Here is a 20,072-nt window from a genome sequence, read left to right on the forward strand (position 1 = left end):
AGGTGGGTCAGCCTGGCGAGAGTACCAGGGAGAGTCCTGGAGGTGGGTCAGCCTGGCGAGAGTACCGGGGAGAGTCCTGGAGGTGGGTCAGCCTGGCGAGAGTACCGGGGTGAGGCCTGGAGGTGGTTCAGCCTGGCGAGAGTACCGAGGAGAGTCCTGGAGGTGGGTCAGCCTGGCGAGAGTACCGAGGAGAGTCCTGGAGGTGGGTCGGCCTGGCGAGAGTACCGAGGAGAGTCCTGGAGGTGGTTCAGCCTGGCGAGAGTACCGAGGAGAGTCCTGGAGGTGGGTCGGCCTGGCAAGAGTACCGGGGTGAGGCCTGGAGGTGGTTCAGCCTGGCGAGAGTACCGAGGAGAGTCCTGGAGGTGGGTCAGCCTGGCGAGAGTACCGGGGTGAGGCCTGGAGGTGGGTCAGCCTGGCGAGAGTACCGGGGTGAGGCCTGGAGGTGGGTCAGCCTGGCGAGAGTACCGGGGAGAGTCCTGGAGGTGGGTCGGCCTGGCGAGAGTACCGGGGTGAGTCCTGGAGGTGGGTCAGCCTGGCGAGAGTACCGGGGAGAGTCCTGGAGGTGGGTCAGCCTGGCGAGAGTACCGGGGAGAGTCCTGGAGGTGGGTCAGCCTGGTGAGAGTACTGGGGTGAGTCCTGGAGGTGGGTACTGGGTCTCCTAAGAGAGGATCTCTCGGCGAGAGTACCGTAGGTTACCCAACAGGAGGGAGGTGCTCTTAAGGTGAAGCTGAGGAGTAAATGCCCTGTCGAGTGTATGCCGCTCCTGTAGAGGTTCTGCCCCAAATAAATACATCCATCTGGTTCATCACAATCTCTGTGTCCGGCTTTTTCCTGCACCAGGGATCACCTACCTGCCAGTAAGCAACTACCCCAGGGAGGGGCAAGGTGCCGGGAGTTGTGTGGAGTCCCTGACAAGGTTACTGTGTAATATCGGGTCCCAGGGTGGGAGTTACAGTCTCACAACATCATCCCTGGGTGGAGGCACGCCACTTAGAGTGAAGACTCCCTGTCACCCCCATAGTAAGCAGGGGCTCGGGGCTCCTGTTAGCGCCAAGAGTGAGCCCGCAGGGCACCTGTAGCAGCACCGTTTGATAAAGTAGGCTACATGTATAACTGTATAGGCCGGTGGCGCCGGGGTGTTCCGATGGTCGCTGGGCTTTGGTGGCACCCAAGTGGGTGTATTTTGTCTTCTGGGAGTTCTGTACCTATTTCAGAAGACAAAAGGGGGTAGAAAACAGGGTAAAGGGGCAAATAAAAGTGAGGGAGGGCAGAAGAGGGATGGAGGAAGTTAAAGGGGAGGAGTGAGAATAAGAAAGGGGCGGTAACAATAGAACTGGGAGGAGCTCAGGAGATCACAGAGAGGGGAGAGCATGGAAGGAGGAGAGACAACAGCCCCCCCTTGATTTCCAGGAGACCCCTGTAATTATACCCCCAGCAGGGAGGGAACAATGAGTGTAGTTGAGACACGGTGGGGCTATTCTGCCTGCCAGTGTACATGCCGGTGTAGCAGATGCCCCCTGCGGGGTCGGAATAACTACTGGGGTACTTGCTGTGGGTGTGGCTTAAAGGGGAGGTGTGGTTACACGACAGACTCTCCACCCCCAAACATTACATGGCACCCGTGTAGTTCAGTAAGGATAAACCTGTTCATTGTTGGGGTACAGACCCACTTGGCAGAATGAAGGGGGGCAGCAGGGGGGCAATCTCAGTGCCACTCACCCCCAGGCTCCGTGCCAACCCTGCCAGTCTGCCCAAGGGCCAGTAAGGATGGGTCCCATCTGGGGGCCACAGTTACAGGGACAGTTGCCAGTGGCTCATATTTTACTGAGGAGGCTCCCTGACCCCCCCATATAGAGACTCGCACCCCCATTCATTAGCACTTAGTATTAGCATCGTGCCTAACGAGCCGGCCATAGGGGCAACTTATAAATGGGGAGCAAAATGCAGTCTAGGGGGGCTGCACTTCCTCTGAGCACCCACTAAGGCTCATTCTGCACCCACATACGCAAACTGTATCCCAGCAGCTGATCAGCACTGAGGGGAGGCACCCGGGGGGCACCCTGGCTCTGGCTGCTGCACCCAAACAGCTGGAGGCCCCCGGGCAGTGCAGGGAGGCCCCAGCCTGGATCCCATTAAGGTTTAGTGGGGCCCCAGTGTCCTGCACTTGCCTGGGGTGTATCAGGTGGGGGGGGCAGATGGATATGTTGGGGTTACACACCGGGGTCCCACCATTCCCACAGTGGGGCTCTCACTGTACAGGATTGGCTCTTCCCCCCACCCCACATCTGGCCGGGAACAGCTGGGTCCCCTCCCTGCCTGGCCCCCACCCCCGGCCCCCACTCCCTGCCCGGCCCCCACTTCCAGCTCAAAGGAGGAGGAGGTGAGCGACTGACAGCCGGACGCAGCCACAATGAGCTGAAACCCCCAGAATGGAGACCTCTTTGGGTGCAACGGGGGTCACTGTGCTGCTCCTGAGCTGTAAGTAACTCTCCTTCATTAGGAACCTACAGATGTACTGGGAATGGGGGGACTGTACTGGGAATGGGGGGACTGTACTGGGAATGGTGGGACTGTACTGGGAATGGGGGGACTGTACTGGGAATGGTGGGACTGTACTGTGGATGGGGGGACTGTACTGGGAATGGGGGGACTGTACTGGGAATGGTGGGACTGTACTGGGAATGGTGGGACTGTACTGTGGATGGTGGGACTGTACTGGGAATGGTGGGACTGTACTGGGAATGGTGGGACTGTACTGGGGATGGTGGGGATGGTGGGACTGTACTGGGGATGGTGGGGATGGTGGGACTGTACTGGGAATGGTGGGACTGTACTGGGAATGGTGGGACTGTACTGGGGATGGTGGGACTGAACTGGGAATGGTGGGACTGTACTGGGAATGGTGGGACTGTACTGGGAATGGTGAAACTGTACTGGGAATGGGGGGACTGTACTGGGAATGGGGGGACTGTACTGGGAATGGGGGGACTGTACTGGGAATGGTGGGACTGTACTGTGGATGGTGGGACTGTACTGGGAATGGTGGGACTGTACTGGGGATGGTGGGAATGGTGGGGATGGTGGGACTGTACTGGGGATGGTGGGGATGGTGGGACTGTACTGGGAATGGGGGGACTGTACTGGGAATGGTGGGACTGTACTGGGGATGGTGGGACTGAACTGGGAATGGTGGGACTGTACTGGGAATGGTGGGACTGTACTGGGAATGGTGAAACTGTACTGGGAATGGTGGGACTGTACTGGGGATGGTGGGACTGAACTGGGAATAGTGCGAATGGTAGCGCTGGCTGAAAGCTCAGACTCAGTCTCACTTTACTGCTGCGCTGCAAGTTGGAGTGATACCCCCCCCCTCAGCCCCAGCAGCCAATCAGTAGAACAATGGGAAGGGAGCAAGATAGCAACTCCCAGTAGGTATCAGAATAGCACTCAATAGTAAGAAATCCAAGTCCGGCTTGGGACTCCTCCAGTTACATGGGAGTAGGAGAAACAATAGGTTAGCTGAAAGCAGTTCTAATGGGTAGCGCTGGCTGAAAGCTCAGACTCAGTCTCACTTTACTGCTGCGCTGCAAGTTGGAGTGATACCCCCCCCCCTCACCCCCAGCAGCCGATCAGTAGAACAATGGGAAGGGAGCAAGATAGCAGCTCCCAGTAGGTATCAGAATAGCACTCAATAGTAAGAAATCCAAGTCCGGCTTGGGACTCCTCCAGTTACATGGGAGTAGGAGAAACAATAGGTTAGCTGAAAGCAGTTCTAATATGTAGCGCTGGCTGAAAGCTCAGACTCAGGCACAAGGCACTGAGATGGCGCCTACACACCAATATTACAGCTACAAATACATTTGTTGGTTGAAGAATAAAGGGTTAAATGGCAGAGGGAATTATCCAGTACAGGTCTGAGTCCCATAGAAAACATAACAGGATCCCTATAATGTGCCGGCGCCACTGATCCAATGCTCACAGCTCATCCCAATACTATTCACCAGCAACTGGGGGGCCCCAGCTTGGACTTGCCCCAGGGCCCCTCTAATATTAAAGAGCAACTAAATTCCCTGAACATTAGTGATGAGCGGGTCAGACATCCACACAAGTTCTGGGGGGTCCAGGCTGAGCCTTCCCTTCCACCTGCCCCCCTACCACCTTACTGTGCCCTACTGTCTCCATCTTGTCCTACTGTCTCCATCTTGTCCTACTGTCCCCATCTTGTCCTACTGTCTCCATCTTGCCCTACTGTCCCCATCTTGCCCTACTGTCTCCATCTTGCCCTACTGCCCCCATCTTGTCCTACTGTCCCCATCTTGCCCTACTGTCCCCATCTTGTCCTACTGTCCCCATCTTGTCCTACTGTCTCCATCTTGCCCTACTGTCTCCATCTTGTCCTACTGTCCCCATCTTGTCCTACTGTCTCCATCTTGCCCTACTGTCCCCATCTTGCCCTACTGTCCCCATCTTGTCCTACTGTCCCCATCTTGTCCTACTGTCTCCATCTTGCCCTACTGTCCCCATCTTGTCCTACTGTCCCCATCTTGTCCTACTGTCTCCATCTTGCCCTACTGTCCCCATCTTGCCCTACTGTCTCCATCTTGCCCTACTGTCCCCATCTTGTCCTACTGTCCCCATCTTGTCCTACTGTCTCCATCTTGCCCTACTGTCCCCATCTTGTCCTACTGTCTCCATCTTGCCCTACTGTCCCCATCTTGTCCTACTGTCCCCATCTTGTCCTACTGTCTCCATCTTGTCCTACTGTCCCCATCTTGTCCTACTGTCTCCATCTTGTCCTACTGTCTCCATCTTGCCCTACTGTCTCCATCTTGTCCTACTGTCTCCATCTTGTCCTACTGTCCCCATCTTGTCCTACTGTCCCCATCTTGTCCTACTGTCTCCATCTTGCCCTACTGTCCCCATCTTGCCCTACTGTCCCCATCTTGCCCTTCTGTCTCCATCTTGTCCTACTGTCTCCATTTTGTCCTACTGTCCCCATCTTGCCCTACTGTCCCCATCTTGTCCTACTGTCCCCATTTTGTCCTACTGTCTCCATCTTGTCCTACTGTCTCCATCTTCCCCTACTGTCTCCATCTTGCCCTACTGTCTCCATCTTCCCCTACTGTCTCCATCTTGCCCTACTGTCTCCATCTTGCCCTACTGTCTCCATCTTGCCCTACTGTCTCCATCTTGCCCTACTGTCCCCATCTTGTCCTACTGTCCCCATTTTGTCCTACTGTCTCCATCTTGTCCTACTGTCTCCATCTTGCCCTACTGTCCCCATCTTGCCCTACTGTCCCCATCTTGCCCTACTGTCTCCATCTTGTCCTACTGTCTCCATTTTGTCCTACTGTCCCCATCTTGCCCTACTGTCCCCATCTTGTCCTACTGTCCCCATTTTGTCCTACTGTCTCCATCTTGTCCTACTGTCTCCATCTTGTCCTACTGTCTCCATCTTCCCCTACTGTCTCCATCTTGTCCTACTGTCTCCATCTTGTCCTACTGTCTCCATCTTGTCCTACTGTCTCCATCTTGTCCTACTGTCTCCATCTTGTCCTACTGTCTCCATCTTCCCCTACTGTCCCCATCTTGTCCTACTGTCCCCATTTTGTCCTACTGTCTCCATCTTGTCCTACTGTCTCCATCTTGTCCTACTGTCTCCATCTTGTCCTACTGTCTCCATCTTGCCCTACTGTCCCCATCTTGCCCTACTGTCTCCATCTTGCCCTACTGTCTCCATCTTGCCCTACTGTCCCCATCTTGCCCTACTGTCTCCATCTTGCCCTACTGTCTCCATCTTGCCCTACTGTCCCCATCTTGCCCTACTGTCCCCATCTTGCCCTACTGTCTCCATCTTGCCCTACTGTCTCCATCTTGCCCTACTGTCTCCATCTTGCCCTACTGTCTCCATCTTGTCCTACTGTCTCCATCTTGTCTCCATCTCCATCTTGTCCTACTGTCCCCATCTTGTCCTACTGTCCCATCTTGCCCTACTGTCTCCATCTTGCCCTACTGTCTCCATCTTGCCCTACTGTCTCCATCTTGCCCTACTGTCTCCATCTTGTCCTACTGTCTCCATCTTGCCCTACTGTCTCCATCTTGTCCTACTGTCTCCATCTTGTCTCCATCTCCATCTTGTCCTACTGTCCCCATCTTGTCCTACTGTCCCCATCTTGCCCTACTGTCTCCATCTTGCCCTACTGTCCCCATCTTGCCCTACTGTCTCCATCTTGCCCTACTGTCTCCATCTTGCCCTACTGTCTCCATCTTGCCCTACTGTCCCCATCTTGCCCTACTGTCTCCATCTTGTCCTACTGTCTCCATCTTGTCCTACTGTCCCCATCTTGTCCTACTGTCCCCATCTTGTCCTACTGTCTCCATCTTGCCCTACTGTCCCCATCTTGCCCTACTGTCCCCATCTTGCCCTTCTGTCTCCATCTTGTCCTACTGTCTCCATTTTGTCCTACTGTCCCCATCTTGCCCTACTGTCCCCATCTTGTCCTACTGTCCCCATTTTGTCCTACTGTCTCCATCTTGTCCTACTGTCTCCATCTTCCCCTACTGTCTCCATCTTGCCCTACTGTCTCCATCTTCCCCTACTGTCTCCATCTTGCCCTACTGTCTCCATCTTGCCCTACTGTCTCCATCTTGCCCTACTGTCTCCATCTTGCCCTACTGTCCCCATCTTGTCCTACTGTCCCCATTTTGTCCTACTGTCTCCATCTTGTCCTACTGTCTCCATCTTGCCCTACTGTCCCCATCTTGCCCTACTGTCCCCATCTTGCCCTACTGTCTCCATCTTGTCCTACTGTCTCCATTTTGTCCTACTGTCCCCATACTTTTTTCCATAAATCCCACCAATCACAGGGCTGCACTGTGTTCCCTACCTAATATCAGGGTTGTACCCCGGGTTAGAAATAAAGGGGGGCCCCCACCTGAGGGGAAGTGACATAATCAGCCTGACGTACAATTCCCAGCATGCACTTGTGTGCACCCAACACCTGTCACACAGAATCATACGGTGATTGGGGCCCAGAGCCCCCCCTCTCTGCTGAACCCTAAAACCCCTGCTGCCGCTGAGCCAATATAAAAGGAGACAAGATGGCGGAATATCCGCGCAGCGGCAGCCTGTGGCCCAATGGAGCGAGTTGCACCCCCCCCGTGTCGCCTCAGTGCCAGGCAGGGTCACTGGAAGGGGTTAATTTCCAGCTGTACTTTGCCCCATCCCTGGGCGGCTAATTGGGTGCAGATGACAGGCCCTGTGGTTACTATGGCAACGCCTTCCTGTCCATATTTCCCATCAACCCCCACTTCCAACGAAGCATCTGGGCCCGAAATTCTGCAGAAATTAATTAAGTCTGAAATCAACTTCCAGCCGTGTAATTGGATCCTTTAGGGTCCCGCCCAGCCGGTTAGTCCCGCCCCCTCCTACGGGTCTGTATTAACTGCCCCCTGGCCCTGCCCCACTCACTACTGGGGGCATCTGCACAGAGATACCCACTCACCCCGGGGCATTAGGGGGTAACGATCCCACTCCCGGCACAGAGATACCCACTCACCCCGGGGCATTAGGGGGTAACGATCCCACTCCCGGCACAGAGATACCCACTCACCCCGGGGCATTAGGGGGTAACGACCCCACTCCCGGCACAGAGATACCCACTCACCCCAGGGCATTAGGGGATAACGATCCCACTCCCGGCACAGAGATACCCACTCACCCCGGGGCATTAGGGGGTAACAATCCCACTCCCAGCACAGAGATACCCACTCACCCCGGGGCATTAGGGGGTAACGATCCCACTCCCGGCACAGAGATACCCACTCACCCCGGGGCATTAGGGGGTAACGATCCCACTCCCGGCACAGAGATACCCACTCACCCCGGGGCATTAGGGGGTAACGATCCCACTCCCGGCACAGAGATACCCACTCACCCCGGGGCATTAGGGGGTAACGATCCCACTCCTGGCACAGAGATACCCACTCACCCCGGGGCATTAGGGGGTAACGATCCCACTCCCGGCACAGAGATACCCACTCACCCCCGGGGCATTAGGGGATAACTATCCCACTCCCGGCACAGAGATACCCACTCACCCCGGGGCATTAGGGGGTAACGATTCCACTCCCGGCACAGAGATACCCACTCACCCCGGGGCATTAGGGGGTAACGGTCCCACTCCCGGCACAGAGATACCCACTCACCCCGGGGCATTAGGGGGTAATGATACCACTCCCGGCACAGAGATACCCACTCACCCCGGGGCATTAGGGGATAACTATCCCACTCCCGGCACAGAGATACCCACTCACCCCCGGGGCATTAGGGGGTAACGATCCCACTCCCGGCACAGAGATACCCACTCACCCCGGGGCATTAGGGGGTAACGATCCCACTCCCGGCACAGAGATAACCACTCACCCCGGGGCATTAGGGGTAACGATCCCACTCCCGGCACAGAGATACCCACTCACCCCCGGGGCATTAGGGGATAACGATCCCACTCCCGGCACAGAGATACCCACTCACCCCGGGGCATTAGGGGGTAACGATCCCACTCCCGGCACAGAGATACCCACTCACCCCGGGGCATTAGGGGGTAACGATCCCACTCCCGGCACAGAGATACCCACTCACCCCGGGGCATTAGGGGGTAACGATCCCACTCCCGGCACAGAGATACCCACTCACCCCGGGGCATTAGGGGGTAACGATCCCACTCCCGGCACAGAGATACCCACTCACCCCGGGGCATTAGGGGATAACGATCCACTCCCGGCACAGAGATACCCCACTCACCCCCGGGGCATTAGGGGGTTAACGATCCCACTCCCGGCACAGAGATACCCACTCACCCCCGGGGCATTAGGGGGTAACGATCCCACTCCCGGCACAGAGATACCCACTCACCCCGGGGCATTAGGGGGTAACGATCCCACTCCCGGCACAGAGATACCCACTCACCCCGGGGCATTAGGGGGTAACGATCCACTCCCGGCACAGAGATACCCACTCACCCCGGGGCATTAGGGGGTAACGATCCCACTCCCGGCACAGAGATACCCTCACCCGGGGCATTAGGGGTAACGATCCCACTCCCGGCACAGAGATACCCACTCACCCGGGGCATTAGGGGGTAACGATCCCACTCCCGGCACAGAGATACCCACTCACCCCGGGGCATTAGGGGGTAACGATCCCACTCCCGGCACAGAGATACCCACTCACCCCGGGGCATTAGGGGGTAACGATCCCACTCCCGGCACAGAGATACCCACTCACCCCGGGGCATTAGGGGATAACGATCCCACTCCCGGCACAGAGATACCCACTCACCCCGGGGCATTAGGGGGTAACGATCCCACTCCCGGCACAGAGATACCCAAATGTGAGGAACCAAAGGAGAGAATTGGGCTCTGATGGTTCTGAACTAGAGGTACCGAATGGGAGTCGGACTTCACCTTGATGTGACATGTGACACGCTGCAGCCAATCAGAATTGCTCGGGTTTCTTTCTCCTTCGATTCCTATAAAACGTAATGAAATAATTATGCAAAACTGTATTGATGTCACAATAATGGCACCAGGTCTAGTAACCCATAGCAACCAATCGGGAAGTGGTCCCTTGCACAAAAGCAAGCATCTGATTGGTTGCTACAGGTTACTAGACCTGGTGCCTTCTCTGATACTGGGGAGCAGCCCCCCAACATCCACATATCCAGTATATTTCTTACCCACGTCTCCCCTCTCTCTGCCCGACAGTCATGGCCGCCTCCCACAATAACATGAGGACCAATGTGTGCAAGTGGTGTGACCACTCCCACCCTGTGTGCGACGGGGGCGTCTGTCTGACCAACTGCTCCCTCAGCTCCTACTGTGAGAATCCGGAGGAAATCTGCGTCACCGTTTGGTGAGTGTCCTGCCCAATGGGGCGAAGCCTTACATACTGTCTCTCTCTCTCTATTTAAAGGGGAACTTTACCCAAAATCTGCCCCTAATGACAATATCATTCTAAGGAATTTCCCATTATCTTTTCATTGACATTGTCTGGCCCTTTCTGTTCCTGCACTGCTGGTTCTGACTCCTGATACAACTCCCCAATATCCATTCATCCCTCATTCTCACTGGGTTTATAGTTATGTGTAACTGTCACTGTGTCTGTCCCTTTCCCTTCCCTGCACTGCTGGTTCTGACTCCTGATACAACTCCCCAATATCCATTCATCCCTCATTCTCACTGGGTTTATAGTTATGTGTAACTGTCACTGTGTCTGTCCCTTTCCCTTCCCTGCACTGCTGGTTCTGACTCCTGATACAACTCCCCAATATCCATTCATCCCTCATTCTCACTGGGTTTATAGTTATGTGTAACTGTCACTGTGTCTGTCCCTTTCCCTTCCCTGCACTGCTGGTTCTGACTCCTGATACAACTCCCCAATACCCATTCATTCCTCATTCTCACTGGGTTTATAGTTATGTGTAACTGTCACTGTGCCTGTCCCTTTCCCTTCCCTGCACTGCTGGTTCTGACTCCTGATACAACTCCCCAATATCCATGCATCCCTCATTCTCACTGGGTTTATAGTTATGTGTAACTGTCACTGTGTCTGTCCCTTTCCCTTCCCTGCACTGCTGGTTCTGACTCCTGATACAACTCCCCAATATCCATTCATTCCTCATTCTCACTGGGTTTATAGTTATGTGTAACTGTCACTGTGTCTGTCCCTTTCCCTTCCCTGCACTGCTGGTTCTGACTCCTGATACAACTCCCCAATACCCATTCATTCCTCATTCTCACTGGGTTTATAGTTATGTGTAACTGTCACTGTGTCTGTCCCTTTCCCTTCCCTGCACTGCTGGTTCTGACTCCTGATACAACTCCCCAATACCCATTCATCCCTCATTCTCACTGGGTTTATAGTTATGTGTAACTGTCACTGTGTCTGTCCCTTTCTGTTCCTGCACTGCCGGTTGTGACTCCTGAAGCAATGACAGGCGCCAGACATTTCCCCGCAGGGAGAGACTTATGGGAAGAGCATCTGTTGCTGATAAATCCATGTTTATTCCAGTCTGAGCGGCGGCCAATGAGATTTGGGGAAAGTGTTTGATCCCGCGCCATTGGAATCATTTGTATCCGTGGCTCAGGAATTCTGCCAGGAAATGGGATAAAATGGGGGGGTACCAGCCAAGGGCCACTCCGGGGGCCACTACATGGGGATTGGCCCAGTGCATTGTGGGAAAATTGGGAGATTGTGCCCATTTTAGTTGCCCTTTGAAACCCATAATCACTAGGGCGCTGGCTATGGGGGCAACTACATGGCCCCAGTACTGAACTGCTCCGTGTGGCATCATGATGCGCCCCAGGGCCAATACCCCGCCTGCCCTCAAGTACCGGAAATGATAAGCTGCACCCTCAGTTCTGACTCCTGAAACCCCTCAGAGCCTGGTGGGGAATAAAGACTCCAGTAACGGGGGGAGTCCCTTGGCCTCTATGGGGAGGGGCTAAGCAGGAAGCAGAACCCAATCACAGAGCAGCTATATTGTACCCTTAGGGGCAAATTTAATAACATTGGAGACAAAGATGAGCAGCGCTGTTGCTAGGGTCTGCTGGCTTTATTCACCGGGCAGGGGGCGGGCGGTGACGTCACGGGGCAGCGAAGAGGTGGGTCATGATGTCATAGGGCTGAGGTGTGGCAGTTATGTCACTGGGCGGGGCTATGATGCGGTAGATTTTGACCCGGACAGCCTTTCCGAAAACTGAACAGGTGGCAACCCTAGGTGTTGGCCATAGCAACCAATCAGCAATTAGATTCCAACAGTCACCTACAAGTTCAAAGGTCTGGTATCACTGGAGTCACCGATGTTAGTAAATACACCCCCATATTACCCCTGTGTAACCCCCATGTAAACCCTGTGTAACCTCTGTGTGACCCCTGTGTAACCTCTGTGTAACCTCCGTGTAACCCCCGTGTAACCTCTGTGTAACCCCTGTGTAACCTCCGTGTAACCCCCGTGTAAACTCCATGTAACCCCCATGTAACCTCCGTGTAACCCCCGTGTAAACCCTGTGTAACCTCCGTGTAACCCCATGTAAACCCTGTGTAACCTCTGTGTGACCCCTGTGTAACCTCCGTGTAACCCCCGTGTAACCCCATGTAAACCCTGTGTAACCTCTGTGTGACCCCTGTGTAACCTCTGTGTAACCCCCGTGTATTGTGCCTTTTTAGGAAGGAGGAAAATGAGAGTCTCCAGCTCAGCACCCGCTGTCACCACCCCCTCCTACTGCTGGAGAACTTCCTGGTGCCCAACTACAACTCCACCCTCTGCGTCATGAGCGCCGTGCCCTCCGTATCCGGCCGACTGTACACGTGCGCCTGCACCGAGGAGCAAGAGTGTAACGACAAACTCATCTTCTACAACCAGAGCAACGGTAACGGCACCCACTGACTGGCACAGCCCCCCCATATGTATAAATACAAATATACAGAGAGGGAATGTTCTGGGCACACAATAAGCTGTACCCCCATACTGTACTGTCTAAGGGAAACACTATGGCACCCCCTACCCATATGTATAAATACAAATATACAGAGAGGGAATGTTCTGGGCACACAATAAGCTGTACCCCCATACTGTACTGTCTAAGGGAAACACTATGGCACCCCCTACCCATATGTATAAATACAAATATACAGAGAAGGAATGTTCTGGGCACACAATAAGCTGTACCCCCATACTGTACTGTCTAAGGGAAACACTATGGCACCCCCTACCCATATGTATAAATACAAATATACAGAGAAGGAATGTTCTGGGCACACAATAAGCTGTACCCCCCATACTGTACTGTCTAAGGGAAACACTATGGCACCCCCTACCCATATGTATAAATACAAATATACAGAGAGGGAATGTTCTGGGCACACAATAAGCTGTACCCCCATACTGTACTGTCTAAGGGAAACACTATGGCACCCCCTACCCATATGTATAAATACAAATATACAGAGAAGGAATGTTCTGGGCACACAATAAGCTGTACCCCCATTGTGTACTGTCTAAGGGAAACACTATGGCACCCCCTACCCATATGTATAAATACAAATATACAGAGAAGGAATGTTCTGGGCACACAATAAGCTGTACCCCCATACTGTACTGTCTAAGGGAAACACTATGGCACCCCCTACCCATATGTATAAATACAAATATACAGAGAAGGAATGTTCTGGGCACACAATAAGCTGTACCCCCATACTGTACTGTCTAAGGGAAACACTATGGCACCTCCTACCCATATGTATAAATACAAATATACAGAGAGGGAATGTTCTGGGCACACAATAAGCTGTACCCCCATACTGTACTGTCTAAGGGAAACACTATGGCACCCCCTACCCATATGTATAAATACAAATATACAGAGAGGGAATGTTCTGGGCACACAATAAGCTGTACCCCCATACTGTACTGTCTAAGGGAAACACTATGGCACCCCCTACCCATATGTATAAATACAAATATACAGAGAGGGAATGTTCTGGGCACACAATAAGCTGTACCCCCATACTGTACTGTCTAAGGGAAACACTATGGCACCCCCTACCCATATGTATAAATACAAATATACAGAGAAGGAATGTTCTGGGCACACAATAAGCTGTACCCCCATACTGTACTGTCTAAGGGAAACACTATGGCACCCCCTACCCATATGTATAAATACAAATATACAGGGAAGGAGTGTTCTGGGCACACAATAAGCTGTACCCCCATACTGTACTGTCTAAGGGAAACACTATGGCACCCCCTACCCATATGTATAAATACAAATATACAGAGAGGGAATGTTCTGGGCACACAATAAGCTGTACCCCCATACTGTACTGTCTAAGGGAAACACTATGGCACCCCCTACCCATATGTATAAATACAAATATACAGAGAAGGAGTGTTCTGGGCACACAATAAGCTGTACCCCCATACTGTACTGTCTAAGGGAAACACTATGGCACCCCCTACCCATATGTATAAATACAAATATACAGAGAGGGAATGTTCTGGGCACACAATAAGCTGTACCCCCATACTGTACTGTCTAAGGGAAACACTATGGCACCCCCTACCCATATGTATAAATACAAATATACAGAGAAGGAGTGTTCTGGGCACACAATAAGCTGTACCCCCATACTGTACTGTCTAAGGGAAACACTATGGCACCCCCTACCCATATGTATAAATACAAATATACAGAGAGGGAATGTTCTGGGCACACAATAAGCTGTACCCCCATACTGTACTGTCTAAGGGAAACACTATGGCACCCCCTACCCATATGTATAAATACAAATATACAGAGAAGGAATGTTCTGGGCACACAATAAGCTGTACCCCCATACTGTACTGTCTAAGGGAAACACTATGGCACCCCCTACCCCATATGTATAAATACAAATATACAGAGAGGGAATGTTCTGGGCACACAATAAGCTGTACCCCCATACTGTACTGTCTAAGGGAAACACTATGGCACCCCCTACCCATATGTATAAATACAAATATACAGAGAAGGAATGCTCTGGGCACACAATAAGCTGTACCCCCATACTGTACTGTCTAAGGGAAACACTATGGCACCCCCTACCCATATGTATAAATACAAATATACAGAGAAGGAATGCTCTGGGCATGATGCTGAGATGTTTCCTTATTATCTGTAGGATTTTCCATGTTGCACAGCCGGGAGGCGGTACCTGTGGCTGCAATTAGTCTCCTCCCCCCGTTTCTGTGCGCGGTGATGGTGACGGTTCTGTTCTACCTGTACCGAACCCAAAGGCTCAGTAAGATACCCCACTCCTGGGCAGACAAAGGGGGGCAGTGCCCGGAGGAGGCCGGTGGGAGGGACGGGTACAACTCGGTTCTGATGGGCACCTCAGAAATGAGCCCCACATGCGCCCACAGCATGAAGCACAAGGCGGAGCTGCTGCCCATCGAGCTGGAGCAGCGGGTTGGCAAGGGGCGCTTTGCGGAGGTTTGGCGGGCCAGGCTGCGGGGCGGGGCGGCCGGGCAATACGAGACGGTGGCCGTGAAGATCTTCCCCTTCCAGGAGTTTCCTTCTTGGAGAAATGAGAGTCGGATTTTCGCCGACGCCAACCTGAAACACGAGAATGTGCTGCGGTTCATCACCACGGAAACCCGCGGCACCGGCCTCCGGCGGGAATATTGGATCATCACCGCGTTCCATGCCAGGGGCAACCTGAAGGATTACTTGGCCGGCCATCTCCTCAACTGGGCCACCTTCCTGCGCATGTCGGGCTCCATAGTGAGTGGCGTGGCCCATCTGCACAGCGACTCCGCCCCCTGCGGCGCCGCCAAGGTCCCCATTGCCCACCGGGACATCAAAAGCACCAACATCCTGGTGAGAAGCGACTGCCGGTGCCTCGTGTGCGACTTTGGCATCGCCGTGCGGCTGGACCCTGCGCTCACCAGCGAGGACTTGGCCAACAGCGGGCAGGTAACGTCAGCCAATCACAGGGCCCCAATTATTAGCCCTCTGGGTCCTGCCAACATGGAACTGCAGCCCCAGTTATGCCCCTGACCCACCCTCTCCATTCCCCAATTGCCCCAAATGTTCACAACCTACTCAAGTTCTGCCCACTCCCTGCAAGCCCCGCCCCATTCACAGCCTGCCCCACCCCCTTCCTATCATGTATAGAGTTCCTTTGCCCCGCAGGTTGGCGCTGCCCATGTATAGTGTTCCTTTGCCCCGCAGGTTGGCGCTGCCCATGGATAGTGTTCATTTGCCCCGCAGGTTGGCGCTGCCCATGTATAGTGTTCCTTTGCCCCGCAGGTTGGCGCTGCCCATGTATAGTGTTCCTTTGCCCCGCAGGTTGGCGCTGCCCATGTATAGTGTTCCTTTGCCCCGCAGGTTGGCGCTGCCCATGTATAGTGTTCCTTTGCCCCGCAGGTTGGCGCTGCCCATGTATAGTGTTCCTTTGCCCCGCAGGTTGGCGCTGCCCATGTATAGTGTTCCTTTGCCCCGCAGGTTGGCGCTGCCCATGTATAGTGTTAATTTGCCCAGCAGGTTGGCACAGCCCATGTATAGTGTTCCTTTGCCCCGCAGGTTGGCGCTGCCCATGTATAGTGTTCCTTTGCCCCGTAGGTTGGCGCTGCCCATGTATAGTGTTCCTTTGCCCCGTAGGTTGGCGCTGCCCATGTATAGTGTTCCTTTGCCCCGCAGGTTGGCGCTGCCCATGTATAGTGTTCCTTTGCCCCGCAGGTTGGCGCTGCCCATGTATAGTGTTCATTTGCCCTGCAGGTTGGCGCTGCCCATGTATAGTGTTCCTTTGCCCCGTAGGTTGGCGCTGCCCATGTATAGTGTTCCTTTGCCCCGCAGGTTCGCTGCCCATGTATAGAGTTCCTTTGCCCCGCAGGTTGGCGCTGCCCATGTATAGTGTTCCTTTGCCCCGCAGGTTGGCGCTGCCCATGTATAGTGTTCCTTTGCCCCGCAGGTTGGCGCTGCCCATGTATAGTGTTCCTTTGCCCCGCAGGTTGGCGCTGCCCATGTATAGTGTTCCTTTGCCCCGCAGGTTGGCGCTGCCCATGTATAGTGTTCCTTTGCCCCGCAGGTTGGCGCTGCCATGTAGTGTCCTTGCCCGCAGGTTGGCGCTGCCCATGTATAGTGTTCCTTTGCCCCGCAGGTTGGCGCTGCCCATGTATAGTGTTCCTTTGCCCCGCAGGTTGGTGCTGCCCATGTATAGTGTTCCTTTGCCCCGCAGGTTGGCGCTGCCCATGTATAGTGTTCCTTTGCCCCGCAGGTTGGCGCTGCCCATGTATAGTGTTCATTTGCCCCGCAGGTTGGCGCTGCCCATGTATAGTGTTCATTTGCCCCGCAGGTTGGCGCTGCCCATGTATAGTGTTCATTTGCCCCGCAGGTTGGCGCTGCCCATGTATAGTGTTCATTTGCCCCGCAGGTTGGCACTGCCAGGTACATGGCACCGGAGGTTTTGGAGTCCCGAGTGAACTTGGAAGACCTGGAATCTTTCAAACAGATGGACGTCTATTCCCTGTCACTGGTACTGTGGGAACTGGGCACCCGCTGTGATGCCTCCGGGGGTAAGAACCCCTCTATCTGCCCCATACCCCACCCTCTCTGCCCCATACCCCACCCTCTATCTGCCCCATACCCCACCCTCTCTGCCCCATATACGCAGTGTGAGTGCCCCTAATTTATCCCAATCCCCCCTTTCTTTTCCTTTACCCCTTTATATGCACCAACATTCAGGCCTAATACTGTCTTCTCAACTGCCCCAATTGCCCCTCAGAGACAAGGAGCTATGAGCTGCCTTTTGGGAGCAAAGTGCGAGAGCAGCCGTGTGTGGAAACCATGAGGGACCTGGTGTTGCACGGGCGCGTCCGGCCCGAAATCCCCCCCTCCTGGGGCAGCCACCCGGTGAGTCCAACAGCCCCTTCCTATGATGATGGTGAGATCCCCTTTCCTCCCCACCCCCAATGCATCACTCATTCCCCCTCTCTTTGTAGGGAATCCCATAACCATACATATATGATGGCATTAGGCTGTGCCCCACTCACTGCTAAAGGTAACGAGTATCTGTGCACCTATCATTTCTGCCCCCAGGGACTGAATATCCTGCGAGACACAATCACAGAGTGCTGGGACCATGACCCCGAGGCCCGTCTCACTGCTCACTGTGTGGCCGAACGCTTTAAACTAATGGCACAGACGGACTGTGATCCCAGTAACCATCACTCGACTGACTGAGGCGCTGCCCAGGGGGGCCCCAGGGGCCAACTCAATTCTTGGATCTCGTTGCATCCCTAACAGATCATTTCCATTGGCTGCAGCTGGCTACTCACACAGGGAGGGGACCCCTTGCCGCCCATGTACAGCAGCCTGCCCCGGCCAATACTGCAATGCCTCTATACTGTGTATAGCCCCCGTACTGTATATAGCCCCCACCCCGTGTATAGCCCCCGTACTGTATATAGCCCCCACCCCGTGTATAGCCCCCGTACTGTATATAGCACCCACCCCTTGTATAGCCCCCGTACTGTATATAGCACCCACCCCGTGTATAGCCCCCGTACTGTATATAGCACCCACCCCGTGTATAGCACCCACCCCGTGTATAGCCCCCGTACTGTATATAGCACCCACCCCGTGTATAGCAACAAGGCTGTACAGCACCCACCCCGTGTATAGCAACAATGCCGTGTACAGCACCCACCCCGTGTATAGCAACAATGCTGTACAGCACCCACCCCGTGTATAGCAACAATGCTGTACAGCACCCACCCCGTGTATAGCAACAATGCCGTGTACAGCACCCACCCCGTGTATAGCAACAATGCTGTACAGCACCCACCCCGTGTATAGCAACAATGCTGTACAGCACCCACCCCGTGTATAGCAACAATGCTGTACAGCACCCACCCCGTGTATAGCAACAATGCTGGGTACAGCACCCACCCCGTGTATAGCAACAATGCTGGGTACAGCACCCACCCCGTGTATAGCAACAATGCTGGGTACAGCACCCACCCCGTGTATAGCAACAACGCTGTATAGCACCCACCCCGTGTATAGCAACAACGCTGTATAGCACCCACCCCGTGTATAGCAACAACGCTGTATACCCCCCTACCCTATGTATAGCAAACAATGCTGGGTACAGCACCCACCCCGTGTATAGCAACAACGCTGTATAGCACCCACCCCGTGTATAGCAACAACGCTGTACAGCACCCACCCCATGTATAGCAACAATGCTGGGTACAGCACCCACCCCGTGTATAGCAACAACGCTGTATAGCACCCACCCCGTGTATAGCAACAACGCTGTATAGCACCCACCCCGTGTATAGCAACAACGCTGTATAGCACCCACCCCGTGTATAGCAAACAATGCTGGGTACAGCACCCACCCCGTGTATAGCAACAACGCTGTATAGCACCCACCCCGTGTATAGCAACAACGCTGTACAGCACCCACCCCGTGTATAGCAACAATGCTGGGTACAGCACCCACCCCGTGTATAGCAACAATGCCGTGTACAGAACCTGTAAATGCAGAAATATAAACATGAATACCAAAGAATGACAAAATGGCAGCACAGAACCATGGAACAGAACAAATGGTTTCCATACCAAACAAATTGTATCAGAACCTGCCCCAGGGGATTGTGGGTAGGAGATTGCACAGACCCACAGTACATTACATATCCAGGGGCTGAAGCCTTGATCCAATACTATTGTGGTACCGAGACCCTTATGGGAATTGCAGCAGATTAGACAAAAGACAAACACACAACACTGCCCATTCGGGATCATTTATTGCCCCCCCCCCCACCTTATTTACATATCCCTGACCCACCCCCTTTCATATAACCCCACCCACACCCCATTTTTCAAAAGTTAGATTCACAGCAGGAGAGAACCTGTATCATAATGAGAAATGGGGGTCCCGGGGGGGGGGGGGGTGGAGCTGCATTTCAGAGCTTGGAAGACAACACAGAGAAGAGGAGAGAGTAAGGCACCACTCTGTGTGTAATGTACAGTATAGTGCGCGAGTGTGTGTAATGTACAGTATAGTGCGCGAGTGTGTGTAATGTACAGTATAGTGCGCGAGTGTGTGTAATGTACAGTATAGTGTGCGAGTGTGTGTAATGTACAGTATAGTGTGCGAGTGTGTGTAATGTACAGTATAGTGTGCGAGTGTGTGTAATGTACAGTATAGTGTGCGAGTGTGTGTGTAATGTACAGTATAGTGTGCGAGTGTGTGTGTAATGTACAGTATAGTGCGCGAGTGTGTGTGTAATGTACAGTATAGTGCGCGAGTGTGGTGTAATGTACAGTATAGTGCGCGAGTGTGGTAATGTTACAGTATAGTGCGCGAGTGTGTGTAATGTACAGTATAGTGCGGCGAGTGTGTGGTAATGTACAGTATAGTGCGCGAGTGTGTGTAATGTACAGTATAGTGCGCGAGTGTGTGTAATGTACAGTATAGTGCGCGAGTGTGTGTAATGTACAGTATAGTGTGGCGAGTG

At 53.7% G+C, this 20,072-nt stretch overlaps 1 protein-coding gene and 1 long non-coding RNA gene across 2 annotated transcripts; one reads left to right on the top strand and one right to left on the bottom strand.

Moving 5' to 3' along the window:
• Positions 1-518: 518 nt before the first annotated feature.
• LOC116407716 lies at positions 519-9,815 on the bottom strand. The gene is made up of 3 exons (XR_004220518.1): positions 9,738-9,815; positions 9,466-9,530; positions 519-1,205 (listed from the first exon to the last, which is right to left on the bottom strand). It is a non-coding gene; the product is annotated as an uncharacterized LOC116407716 (long non-coding RNA).
• Positions 2,376-19,642, top strand: tgfbr2.2 (transforming growth factor, beta receptor 2, gene 2). Its single transcript, XM_031893595.1, has 7 exons — positions 2,376-2,478; positions 9,766-9,913; positions 12,230-12,432; positions 14,726-15,519; positions 16,979-17,120; positions 17,330-17,457; positions 17,644-19,642. The coding sequence occupies exons 1-7, from the start codon at positions 2,430-2,432 to the stop codon at positions 17,785-17,787; spliced, it is 1,608 nt and encodes a 535-aa protein (XP_031749455.1). The 5' UTR covers positions 2,376-2,429; the 3' UTR covers positions 17,788-19,642.
• The last annotated feature ends 430 nt before the right edge of the window (positions 19,643-20,072 follow it).

Source organism: Xenopus tropicalis, chromosome 9, assembly GCF_000004195.4.
Source record: "Xenopus tropicalis strain Nigerian chromosome 9, UCB_Xtro_10.0, whole genome shotgun sequence".
Classification (NCBI taxonomy): domain Eukaryota; kingdom Metazoa; phylum Chordata; class Amphibia; order Anura; family Pipidae; genus Xenopus; species Xenopus tropicalis.

Excerpts from the sequence above, each read along its gene's own strand:
- tgfbr2.2 (XM_031893595.1), top strand. The coding sequence starts at position 2,430 with ATGGAGACCTCTTTGGGTGCAACGGGGGTCACTGTGCTGCTCCTGAGC. Across the intron at positions 12,433-14,725 it reads CTTCTACAACCAGAGCAACG|GATTTTCCATGTTGCACAGC; the intron begins GTAACGGCACCC and ends TATTATCTGTAG. Across the intron at positions 17,458-17,643 it reads CCTCCTGGGGCAGCCACCCG|GGACTGAATATCCTGCGAGA; the intron begins GTGAGTCCAACA and ends TTCTGCCCCCAG.